General features: G+C 43.9%; 1 protein-coding gene across 2 annotated transcripts in view; it reads right to left on the reverse strand.

Moving 5' to 3' along the window:
- Positions 1 to 12,500, reverse strand: part of dpysl5b (dihydropyrimidinase like 5b) — a 26,807-nt gene that overhangs the window by 1,495 nt on the left and 12,812 nt on the right. For both annotated transcript variants that reach the window (XM_079817004.1, XM_079817003.1), the window contains 6 exons: positions 12,363 to 12,500; positions 11,920 to 12,061; positions 8,819 to 8,961; positions 8,482 to 8,689; positions 5,549 to 5,717; positions 1 to 1,414 (listed from right to left, as the gene is read on the reverse strand). The exon at positions 1 to 1,414 is cut by the window's left edge and continues 1,495 nt beyond it; the exon at positions 12,363 to 12,500 is cut by the window's right edge and continues 19 nt beyond it. In XM_079817004.1, the coding sequence (XP_079673130.1) occupies positions 1,329 to 1,414; positions 5,549 to 5,717; positions 8,482 to 8,689; positions 8,819 to 8,961; positions 11,920 to 12,061; positions 12,363 to 12,500 (886 nt within the window). In that variant the 3' untranslated portion in view covers positions 1 to 1,328. The remainder of the gene's footprint in view (positions 1,415 to 5,548; positions 5,718 to 8,481; positions 8,690 to 8,818; positions 8,962 to 11,919; positions 12,062 to 12,362) is intronic.

Here is a 12,500-nt window from a genome sequence, read left to right on the forward strand (position 1 = left end):
TGTATTAGATCCGTGTATTCGCTCTTAAAGTGACAGTACCCTAATATGACAGTGTATTAGATCCGTGTATTCGCTCTTAAAGTGACAGTACCCTAATATGACAGTGTATTAGATCCATGTATTCACTCTTAAAGTGACAGTAGCCTAATATGACAGTGTATTAGATCCGTGTATTCGCTCTTAAAGGGACAGTAGCCTAATATGACTGTATTAGATCCGTGTATTCGCTCTTAAAGTGAGAGTAGCCAAATATGACAGTGTATTAGATCCATGTATTCGCTCTTAAAGTGACGGTAGCCTAATATGTGTATCAGTATCAGTGTATTAGATCCGTGCATTCACTCTTAAAGTGACAGTACCCTAATATGACAGTGTATTAGATCGGTGTATTCGCTCTTAAAGTGACGGTAGCCTAATATGCCAGTGTATAAAATCTGTGTATTCGCTCTTAAAGTGACAGTAGCCTAATATGTGTATCAGTACCAGTGTATTAGATCCGTGCATTCACTCTTAAAGTGACAGTAGCCTAATATGTGTATCAGTATCACTGTATTAGATCCAAGTCTCTTCAAAAAATGTGGACTAAACCGCTCGATTCATTTGAATTAGTTTTATGATCTCTTTATGAACTTTATGAAGCGTGACGGTGAAAGTGGCAGTTGCGTAGACTATCAATGGCGGGACAGAAATCTTAATTCGTGTTTCGAAGATGAACAAACATCTTACAGGTTTGGAACGACATGACATTTTCATTTTTGGGTGAACTGTCCTTTTAACAACACTGGGATAAAATCAGTCACTGACGCTTTAGAGATTTCATTATCACACAATCAAGACCATCATAACTAACAACAAACAATATTCCTATAAATATATATGTAAAATATGGATATTTCACAGACACTTTATTCATATAATGTGGGCATCATCATCACTATAAACACAAACGGTGAGTTCTGTGAGCTTTAAATGTGACGTGATTGAGGAAAAACACACTTGGTTTGCTCTACATCGACTATTAATCTGTGAATGCACAAACTATAACAAAACATTTATACATATGATTATGTGAACTCACTTTTAATACTGAATAACAATAGTTTTGTCTCTTTTGGCAATATCATGTGACTCGACTGACAGAACGCGACAGAACATCTGTATGTACAACACCAGATCAAAGTTTGGACACATCTGATTATCGTTATATATGATTATTTACCACAGTTACGCAGAAGAAAACCAGTGTGTCCAAACGTTTGTCCGTTTTCATTTTGCATGTGATGTTATATTGTGTAGTTTCAAGCACATTGAGATTCTGGAGTTCCTCGTTACCAGATCCCACTGGATCGTCCACCGGGCGGAGCCAGGATTCGAGCCGAGGATCTCTTAGGAATGTGATCGTCCACTTGAGAGCCTGTGGAGGGAAATCCCACAATCCTTAGCATGCTTATTTAATTATTATATTACAAAACTGAGAGGGAATATACAATGCAATGCAAAAATACTGAATATGCAAAAGCTTCATTAGGGATGGGAGAAATGAATCTTTTCGGAATGAATCAATCGAATGAATCAATTGACCTATCGGTAAGCCCCGCCCCCCTTAGTTACTGTTGCTAACTCGGACAAACAAACGGAGTTGCTATATCTTACAATGTACAGCTGTCAGTGTGAAAACCCAATCCCGAGATGTTTTTGGACACAGATTGTAGCGTATATCCTGTCCGAATGATGGACAAACTTAACTGATGGTTTATCAAGTTTATTGAATCATTTTTCACTCCAAAAAAATCATCGTAAGAGCTGAACAAACAAAGCATAAGAAGTGCGCATTAACGTCTCATTCACAAACTCTCTCTCTCCGTTGCATTACCATTAACACACACAGCAAATTACACAAAACACTCAAACAACTAACAGTAAACACACATATACAGACCGTATGACTTTTCGGGGGTGCAGTTAATAACCGGTAAACTTTGTATCTGCAAAACAACTCCGATAAACTGCGTGCGAGCTCTTCCTTTCGTTAGCCGGAGACTATAATACCCATCAAAATATGAGTCAGATAATTTAGACCTTAAACATATCTAAAATGACATTAATTTACATATAACCAGTTTAATATGGAGAGGCACTGAAATGTGTTTTTGACCTACAGTGTTACATGAGGTGAGATCAGTTCGTTATTTCGGTTTGTATGTTAGCAGTAGGGTTGGGAATCGTGAGAAATTTTCCGGTTCCGGTTCCGCCTAACGATTCCGGTTCCATTAAAATTATTAAACAAATAGTGGTAAAGGAAAAAGGCACAATACGCAACTCAAACAATCCATTTTGTGTTTATTACTTGCTCTAAAATTTATTTACAGGTTGACAATGTTAAAAAAGTGCTGCACTGTACATATATTACAGTATTAATTAAGCCATTCTTGCAACACATTTTTTTTCAAATGAACACCTCTGAAATTGTCTTATTACATTTTATCTCTCTGTCTCTGAATAAAACCAAGTTATAAATTATATTTATTAATTAGTTATATATTAATTTAATAGTAATTCAGTTATTCAGTGAACTTGTAAATAATAAATTGCAATTCAGCATTACAAAGATAATTGTGCCTAAACGCTTACCTAAACCATGGTGACTCAACGGTTGACAAATATATATATATATATATATTAGGGCTGGGCAAATTAACGCGTTAACGCGGGCGATTAATTTTTTCAGCTTAACGCAATTAAAATATTTAACGCAAATAACGCAGCGTCCGTTTTTATATCTATTTTTGCTTAGCGTTACATGATCATCACGCTCCTATTCATCTAAATGCTTCCAAACGCGACAAGACACAAGAGAACGCGCTGTATGCCAATGTCCTGTGTGTGTGTGTGTGTGTGTGTGTGTGTGTGTGTGTGTGTGTGTGTGTGTGTGTGTGTGTGTGTGTGTGTGTGTGTGTGTGTGGATGCGTCTCATGTCAGCTAATCAAGGGACACACACACACACACACACACACACACACACACTCGACGCATAGATAGACTCGCATCAGTTTCCTGCTCACATCGAGTTCTCTTTTGCTCTTGAACAAACAATAACACAGAGGATTTTGAGTATTCTCATTTCAGGAGTCTTAAATTACTTAAATAACGTCTTAAATGAACTTAAAGAGTTGTGAGGAAATGAGATGCGCGGCTGTTCTTAAAGTGACAGTAGCACTGATGATGATGTCATTAATCATCAAAGAACAAAGGGAACAGAGACAATTGTAGCTTTAATGATGATTAATCTATATTTCATTTATTATTTATGCAGTTAAGAAAGGTGTTTGATAACTATTACATTTCTGTATATGTATAACAGGGAAGGCCATGGGTAAATATAACATTTATTATTTTGGGTTTATGTAAAGATTGTTTTAAGTTCACTTAAATTAAAAGTTGTTTTTTTAAAGCCTAATAAATGTTGAAATTGGGAGCTTTCAGTTATACTGTAATGTAACGTCATTAATGTTTCATAGAGACTTTAGTATCAGTGATACTGGCCTTCATTCATAAAAACATGACAATACAACACATATTTAAAATATGCTGTCTTTAAATTGTTTATACATTAATTTGGAGAGTAACTGAAATTATTACAATATCAAAATATTAAAAACGTAAAATATTAAAAACTTGCGATTAATCGCGATTAATTACAGAAAAAAAGTGTGATTAATTAGTTAATTTTTTTTAATCGATGCCCAGCACTAATATATATATATAGGCCTTTCACTATAAATCTGGTATAAGCCCTGAGGCTGAGGTTGATTCTGTGCTGTAGCAAATGTTTTGTCAAATTGCTAGTGCAGCCTCCTTTGCATGTTATTAACTTTTCACGTGTTACATTTTGCTTCATTATCATTCATTCTTTGGAAATGAATCCATACTTGTGACTTTCTCTTCGCTATGCTGGTGGTCAACGAGAAAATATCTGACGCAAAACCGTAAATGTGTAGCGCGAGGGCTTTCAGTGCTGAACTGCGGCACTCCTGGAAGCGGCAGGCAACGTAATTAATATTCATGATGAGGTGAGCCAGGGTTGCCAGGTTTTCACAACAAAACCCGCACAATTGCACAATCGCTTCAACCTGCGGACATGAAACACAGCGCGCGGCAACAGTGGAAAACGGGAAAATCACGGAGTTGGCAACACTGGCTGTCACTCGCTATGAAAGGATACGCTTACAGCGCTTCGCACACACATTGCACCAGAACCTAGCCTGGCGTGGCCATACTCAACTCTAGTCAGAATATGAGTCTGGTGCCGCTCCATTGAGCTTTGATTATGGGGCGTGTTTCAACCGAGCCAGGAAAGACCTCAATTGGATAGACCCACAACCAATCAGAGCAACGGAGCGACGCGTAACGTTAGTTGTCAAATGTCAACAGAACTCAACTGCACTGTTACCAAGTCCGTGTTTTTCTCCATGTCCGCGGGTTGAAGCGACCCCAATTATGTGATTATATAAACCCAGGAATGCGAATTTTAGCAGGCAACCTTGCCAAAATAACATATATTGCCAACCAAACGTTTTGAGTAGCAATTGTGCGCGACATTGCAAAAACACTTGGAAACCCTGTCTGCACGCACGCATGATTAAGTAAAGTTACAAGAAAAACATGAGTGTAAACGATCTTTGGCAGTAATAAAATAATTTAAGGATACACAGAGTACTTACCAACACGATCATCGTTTCTGAGAGAAATAGTAAAGGTGAACGCATATACGAACAAGTTCTCCGTTTAGGATTAGAGCAAATTCAACCCGAGAGCCTTCGATGACGTGGATGATTATGTTACTGTTGATCATCTGTCCATCATCGTCTAAAGCCCGCCCTGATGATTTCATTGGTCCGAACAGTTTCTGTTCGGGCATAATTCCTCCTCTATGGAGCGAGTCTAGACCGAATTGCCCGAGCAAAACATTTTGTGGGCGGGGCTAAATTCGGTTGGCATCCAGGCTAACCAGAACCGTTTTCGGAACCGAAACTTAGGAATTTCGCGCGGTTCTGGTATTTTTCAAAAATCAGTTTCGGTTCTGCATAAGAACCGGTTCTCGGTTCCCAACCCTAGTTAGCAGGGACTTTAATCGTAACTTAACGATAGTTTGACAAACAGAAAATCCTCTCCGGATCGCTGGAGTCAGTGTTGCAGTGCCTCAGGCACGACATTTGAGCATTTTTGTAGCATAAACACCATCAAACCGATGAGAGCTTCGGATTTTCCAGTGTTTCTCTATGGCGCTGAAACCTAAAGCTGTCCGAGTTCCGGTCCCAGCGCAACTGATACTCAACTGCCATTGGCTCATCTGCGTTCGAGGGGAGGGGCTTACCGATAGGTCAATTGCTTCGCAAAATGATTCACTGGCATGGTCCAAAAGGGTTGAGCCTCGTCTCTTAATGAGTCATGGGTGTTTTTTGGGCGTAACGTGCAATAAACCAATCAGAGCCTCATCCCCCTTTCCCTTTAAAAGCCGTGGGTTTTGTAAGTGTGATCTGAGACACACCTGACAGGCTGAAGCTGGACTCGTGCAGGTCTCTTATGCCCGTGTGTCTGACGGCCGCCCGCGCAGGAGCATCGCCCTCTGGAGTGACCGTCTCCTTCCTGCTGGAGTTGGTTACCGTGGCAACGTCGCCCGAATATGGAGCTCGATCCACCCCGCGCAGACTCTGAGTCTGTGGATTTGAATAGCGTTAAAATCACCAGGAAATCAAAATGGAATACATAAATTATTGTTTTAAATTCATGTTCCTGGTAATCTTGAATCAGAATAACAGCGACATCTCTTCTCGGATGACGAGGGGGCGGGGCCACCTGTCACTCACATGAGATCCACCAATAGCAAACCACAACCATCCAATCAATTCCCCACAGACACAATCAAGCCCCGCCCCTACATTTGTTCTTGTTTGAGAAGCGATTCACTCGATATACGGCACTATAGAGAAGAAAAGACTTTGGTTTCATGCCAATGAATATCATTCATCTTATGATAGTGTGACTCAGGTTCTGTCCATAGACTGTAAAAATATATGGACGTAGTGTCCGTGACGTCACCCGTTGGATTCTGATGAGCCGTTCTGAAGCGCAAATTATGGACGAGATGGCCACCATTTTGGCAGCGCGTCACTCCCAGATAACAGAAAATTGGCTAAAAGGCGGGATGTGGGCGGAGCTTAAGTAACACGATGACTAACAGACAGCAGATAAACGGCTATACACCTGTCACTCGAAGTGGCCACGCCCTTAATTATGCAGAACTTTAATGCTTTATATAATGTAAACGAATGAGTTATAAAAAAATTCACCCCCCTCACAGTTGTCATGAAGGGCAAAATTAGCCATATAGACCAAAACCACAATGTGTCCCAGACTGTAAACATGTTTTATTCTGCTGTAAAGTTGGCCATTTTAACATGAGCTCAATGAGATTCTGCTCCTTCTGGAGTCTGCCTCTAGTGGCCAGTTGATGAACTGCAGTTTAAGGCACTTCCGTATTGGCTTCAAGAAAAACAGCGGGAGGTTGCCGCTTGGTTCTGTCAAGGTTCTCTCAACGTAATGAGCAAACATTCTTCCAGTAACGTTAATAGAACGTTCGTTCAACATTATCTGGTCTTTGATAACGTTCTGTCAAGGTTCTCTCAACGTTATGGGCAAACGTTCTCCCAGTAACGTTAATAGAACGTTCGTTCAAAGTTATCTGGTCTTTAATAATGTTCTCAGAACGTTCTGTCAAGGTTCTCTAGACGTTATGAACAAACGTTCTTCCAGTAACGTTAATAGAACGTTCGTTCAAAGTTATCTGGTCTTTGATAATGTTCTCAGAACGTTCTGTCAAGGTTCTCTCAACGTTTTGAGCAAATGTTCTTCCAGTAACGCTAATAGAACGTTCATTCAACGTTATCTGGTCTTTAATAATGTTCTGTCAAGGTTCTCTCAACGTTTTGAGCAAACTTTCTTCCAGTAACGTTAATAGAACGTTCGTTCAAAGTTATCTGGTCTTTGATAATGTTCTCAGAACGTTCTGACAAGGTTCTCTAGACGTTATGAACAAACGTTCTTCCAGTAACGTTAATAGAACGTTCGTTCAAAGTTATCTGGTCTTTGATAATGTTCTCAGAACGTTCTGTCAAGGTTCTCTAGACGTTATGAGCAAACGTTCTTCCAGTAACGTTAATAGAACGTTCGTTCAAAGTTATCTGGTCTTTAATAATGTTCTCAGAACGTTCTGTCAAGGTTCTCTCAATGTTTTGAGCAAACGTTCTTCCAGTAACGCTAATAGAACGTTCGTTCAAAGTTATCTGGTCTTTAATAATGTTCTCAGAACGTTCTGTCAAGGTTCTCTCAATGTTTTGAGCAAACGTTCTTCCAGTAACGCTAATAGAACGTTCGTTCAAAGTTCTCTCAACGTTATGAGCAAATGTTCTTCCAATAACGTTAATAGAACGTTCGTTCAACGTTATCTGGTCTTTAATAATGTTATCAGAACGTTCTGTCAAGGTTCTCTCAACGTTATGAGCAAATGTTCTTCCAGTAACATTAATAGAACGTTCGTTCAACGTTATCTGGTCTTTAATAATGTTATCAGAACGTTCTGTCAAGGTTCTCTCAACGTTATGAGCAAATGTTCTTCCAGTAACGTTAATAGAACGTTCGTTCAAAGTTATCTGGTCTTTAATAATGTTCTCAGAACGTTCTGTCAAGGTTCGCTCAACGTTATGAGCAAACGTTCTTCCAGTAACGTTAATAGAACGTTCGTTCAAAGTTATCTGGTCTTTAATAATGTTCTCAGAACGTTCTGTCAAGGTTCTCTCAACGTTTTGAGCAAACATTCTTCCAGTAACGTTAATAGAACGTTCGTTCAACGTTATCTGGTCTTTGATAACGTTCTGTCAAGGTTCTCTCAACGTTATGAGCAAACGTTCTCCCAGTAACGTTAATAGAACGTTCGTTCAAAGTTATCTGGTCTTTAATAATGTTCTCAGAATGTTCTGTCAAGGTTCTCTCAATGTTTTGAGCAAACGTTCTTCCAGTAACGTTAATAGAACGTTCGTTCAACGTTATCTGGTCTTTAATAATGTTCTCAGAACGTTCTGTCAAAGTTCTCTCAACGTTATGAGCAAATGTTCTTCCAATAACGTTAATAGAACATTCGTTCAACGTTATCTGGTCTTTAATAATGTTCTCAGAACGTTCTGTCAAGGTTCTCTCAACGTTATGAGCAAATGTTCTTCCAGTAACGTTAATAGAACGTTCGTTCAAAGTTATCTGGTCTTTAATAATGTTCTCAGAACGTTCTGTCAAGGTTCGCTCAACGTTATGAGCAAACGTTCTTCCAGTAACGTTAATAGAACGTTCATTGAACGTTATCTGGTCTTTAATAATGTTTTTCATGACTTAACGTTCTTATAACATATGATTAATGAGCTAGAGCGTCACCTTCTCTCTCTGAATCATCTTCTTGTAGAGGACATCAGGGAAGGCTCGCATGGGGCAGAATCTTCCGGAGCCCTGAGCGCAGGTGAACACGGCGTTCTCACACACCAGTCGCCCGCGGCTGATGGTCACCAGTGGGACGCCGTGACAGCACTGGTTCTCGAACAGGTTAAAGTCTCCGCCCTGAGCCTGAGCGCGCGCAGAAATCGTCCTGGACACAGAAGAGCATCAGCGTAATTAACATGGAAAAAGAAGATCCTAAAATGTCAATAAAGGGTCAGTAAGATTTTCTTTACTATAACACATTAGATATTGATCTTATTTTGCGCTGGTCCAGTACCGGGTGGCGTCCGGGTCCCACACCACCACGTCAGCATCGGCTCCTGGCGTAATGCGTCCCTTCCGGGGGTAGAGGTTATAGATTTTAGCAGCATTTGAGCTCGTCACGGCCACAAAACGGTTCTCATCCATCTTACCAGCAACCTGAGGGCAGGAAAGCACACCTGTGAGGCGTCTGAGTGTGTGTGTGTGTGTGTGTGTGTGTGCCTGTGAGGCGTCTGAGAGTGTGTGTGTGTGTGTGCCTGTGAGGCGTCTGAGAGTGTGTGTGTGTGTGTGTGTGTGTGTGTGTGCCTGTGAGGCGTCTGAGAGTGTGTGTGTGTGTGCCTGTGAGGCGTCTGAGAGTGTGTGTGTGTGTGTGTGTGTGTGTGTGTGCCTGTGAGGCGTCTGAGAGTGTGTGTGTGTGTGTGCCTGTGAGGCGTCTGAGAGTGTGTGTGTGTGTGTGTGTCTGTGAGGCGTCTGACATTGTGTGTGTGTGTGTCTGTGTGAGGCGTCTGAGAGTGTGTGTGTCTGTGTGAGGCGTCTGAGAGTGTGTGTGTGTGTCTGTGAGGCGTCTGAGAGTGTGTGTGTGTGTCTGTGAGGCGTCTGAGAGTGTGTGTGTGTGTGTGTGTGTCTGTGAGGCGTCTGAGAGAGTGTGTGTGTGTGTGTGAGGCGTCTGAGAGTGTGTGTGTCTTTGAGGCGTCTGAGAGTGTGTGTGTCTGTGAGGCGTCTGAGAGTGTGTGTGTCTGTGAGGCGTCTGAGAGTGTGTGTGTCTGTGAGGCGTCTGAGAGTGTGTGTGTGTGTCTGTGAGGCATCTGAGAGTGTGTGTGTCTGTGAGGCGTCTGAGAGTGTGTGTGTGTGTGTCTGTGAGGCGTCTGAGAGTGTGTGTGTCTGTGAGGCGTCTGAGAGTGTGTGTGTGTGTGTCTGTGAGGCGTCTGAGAGTGTGTGTGTGTGTGTCTGTGAGGCGTCTGAGAGTGTGTGTGTGTCTGTGAGGCGTCTGAGAGTGTGTGTGTGTGTCTGTGAGGCGTCTGAGAGTGTGTGTGTCTGTGAGGCGTCTGAGAGTGTGTGTGTGTGTGTCTGTGAGGCGTCTGAGAGTGTGTGTGTGTGTGTCTGTGAGGCGTCTGAGAGTGTGTGTGTCTGTGAGGTGTCTGAGAGTGTGTGTGTGTCTGTGAGGCGTCTGAGAGTGTGTGTGTGTGTGTGTGTGTGTGTGTGTCTGTGAGGCGTCTGAGAGTGTGTGTGTCTGTGAGGCGTCTGAGAGTGTGTGTGTCTGTGAGGCGTCTGAGAGTGTGTGTGTGTGTCTGTGAGGCGTCTGAGAGTGTGTGTGTGTGTGTCTGTGAGGCGTCTGAGAGTGTGTGTGTCTGTGAGGCGTCTGAGAGTGTGTGTGTGTCTGTGAGGCATCTGAGAGTGTGTGTGTGTGTGTCTGTGAGGCGTCTGAGAGAGTGTGTGTGTGTGTGTGTGTGTGTGTGTGTGTGTGTGTGTGTGTGTGTGTGTGTGTGTGTGTGAGGCGTCTGAGTGTGTGTGTCTGTGAGGCGTCTGAGAGTGTGTGTGTGTGTCTGTGAGGCGTCTGAGAGAGTGTGTGTGTGTGTGTGTGTGAGGCGTCTGAGAGTGTGTGTGTCTGTGAGGCGTCTGAGAGTGTGTGTGTCTGTGAGGCGTCTGAGAGAGTGTGTGTGTGTGTGTGTGTGAGGCGTCTGAGAGTGTGTGTGTCTGTGAGGCGTCTGAGAGTGTGTGTGTCTGTGAGGCGTCTGAGAGTGTGTGTGTCTGTGAGGCGTCTGAGAGTGTGTGTGTGTCTGTGAGGCGTCTGAGAGTGTGTGTGTGTGTGTCTGTGAGGCGTCTGAGAGTGTGTGTGTCTGTGAGGCGTCTGAGAGTGTGTGTGTGTGTGTGTGTGTGTCTGTGAGGCGTCTGAGAGTGTGTGTGTGTGTCTGTGAGGCGTCTGAGAGAGTGTGTGTGTGTGTGTGAGGCGTCTGAGAGTGTGTGTGTGTCTGTGAGGCGTCTGAGAGTGTGTGTGTCTGTGAGGTGTCTGAGAGTGTGTGTGTGTCTGTGAGGCGTCTGAGAGTGTGTGTGTGTGTGTGTGTTTGCGTCTGTGAGGCGTCTGAGAGTGTGTGTGTCTGTGAGGCGTCTGAGAGTGCGTGTGTGTGTCTGTGAGGCGTCTGAGAGAGTGTGTGTGTGTGTGAGGCGTCTGAGAGTGTGTGTGTCTGTGAGGCGTCTGAGAGTGTGTGTGTGTGTGTGTGTGTGTGTGTGTGTGTGTGTGTGTGTCTGTGAGGCGTCTGAGAGTGTGTGTGTCTGTGAGGCGTCTGAGAGTGTGTGTGTGTGTGTGTCTGTGAGGCGCCTGAGAGTGTGTGTGTGTGTGTGTGTGTGTGTCTGTGAGGCGTCTGAGAGAGTGTGTGTGTGTGTGTGTGTGTGAGGCGTCTGAGAGTGTGTGTGTGTCTGTGAGGCGTCTGAGAGTGTGTGTGTGTGTCTGTGAGGCGTCTGAGAGTGTGTGTGTGTGTCTGTGAGGCGTCTGAGAGTGTGTGTGTGTGTCTGTGAGGCGTCTGAGAGAGAGTGTGTGTGTGTGTGTGTGTGTGTGTGTGTGGCGTCTGAGTGTGTGTGTCTGTGAGGCGTCTGAGAGTGAGTGTGTGTGTCTGTGAGGCGTCTGAGAGAGTGTGTGTGTGTGTGTGTGTGTGTGTGTGGCGTCTGAGTGTGTGTGTCTGTGAGGCGTCTGAGAGCGTGTGTGTGTGTGTCTGTGATTGTGAGGCGTCTGAGAGCGTGTGTGTGTGTCTGTGAGGCGTCTGAGAGCGTGTGTGTGTGTCTGTGAGGCGTCTGAGAGCGTGTGTGTGTGTCTGTGAGGCGTCTGAAAGCGTGTGTGTGTGTCTGTGAGGCGTCTGAGAGCGTGTGTGTGTGTCTGTGAGGCGTCTGAAAGCGTGTGTGTGTGTCTGTGAGGCGTCTGAGAGCGTGTGTGTGTGTCTGTGAGGCGTCTGAGAGCGTGTGTGTGTGTCTGTGAGGCGTCTGAGAGAGTGTGTGTGTGTGTGTGTGTGTGGCGTCTGAGTGTGTGTGTCTGTGAGGCGTCTGAGAGCGTGTGTGTGTGTGTGTCTGTGAGGCGTCTGAGAGCGTGTGTGTGTGTGTGTGTGTGTGAAGGCGTGTTGTTCGTACCACTCCTCTCTCCCAGATGACGCTCATGCGGTCCTCCACGCCGGACGCCCCGTGAGGGATCTTGGTGAAATCCTCTTTTCCCATCGCCTTCTGCTTCGTGCTAAACGCGCGGTGATCTGACGCCACCACGTTTATGATGTCACTGAGGACACAGGAAACGCATCATAGCTTATGTAACTCATGCTGTATGTTTGTAATGCAAAATGATTAGACATCAATGAAAGACACTCATAGTGTTCAGATCAGCCACCGAGCACACAGGGAACGTTCGTTCAACGTTATATGGTGTTTAATAGTGTTCTCAGAACGTTCTGTCAAGATTCTCTCAACGTTCTCTCAACGTTATGAGCAAATGTTCTTCCAGTGACGTTAATAGAGCGTTCGTTCAACGTTATCTGGTCTTTAATAGTGTTCTCAAGACTTTTGATGTGATTGGTGCGTACTTGCCCAGCAGGCCCATGAGGTAGTCGGGGGTGTTGGGGTCGAGCCGGAGGGGCGGAGCTATGACGTGGGCGGCGGCATGCGCCCACTCCTGATGATAGTAGTGCATCCCGCTCAGCACAGAATGAGCCACGGTCGTC

Source organism: Gobio gobio, assembly GCF_949357685.1.
Source record: "Gobio gobio genome assembly, chromosome: 5".
Classification (NCBI taxonomy): domain Eukaryota; kingdom Metazoa; phylum Chordata; class Actinopteri; order Cypriniformes; family Gobionidae; genus Gobio; species Gobio gobio.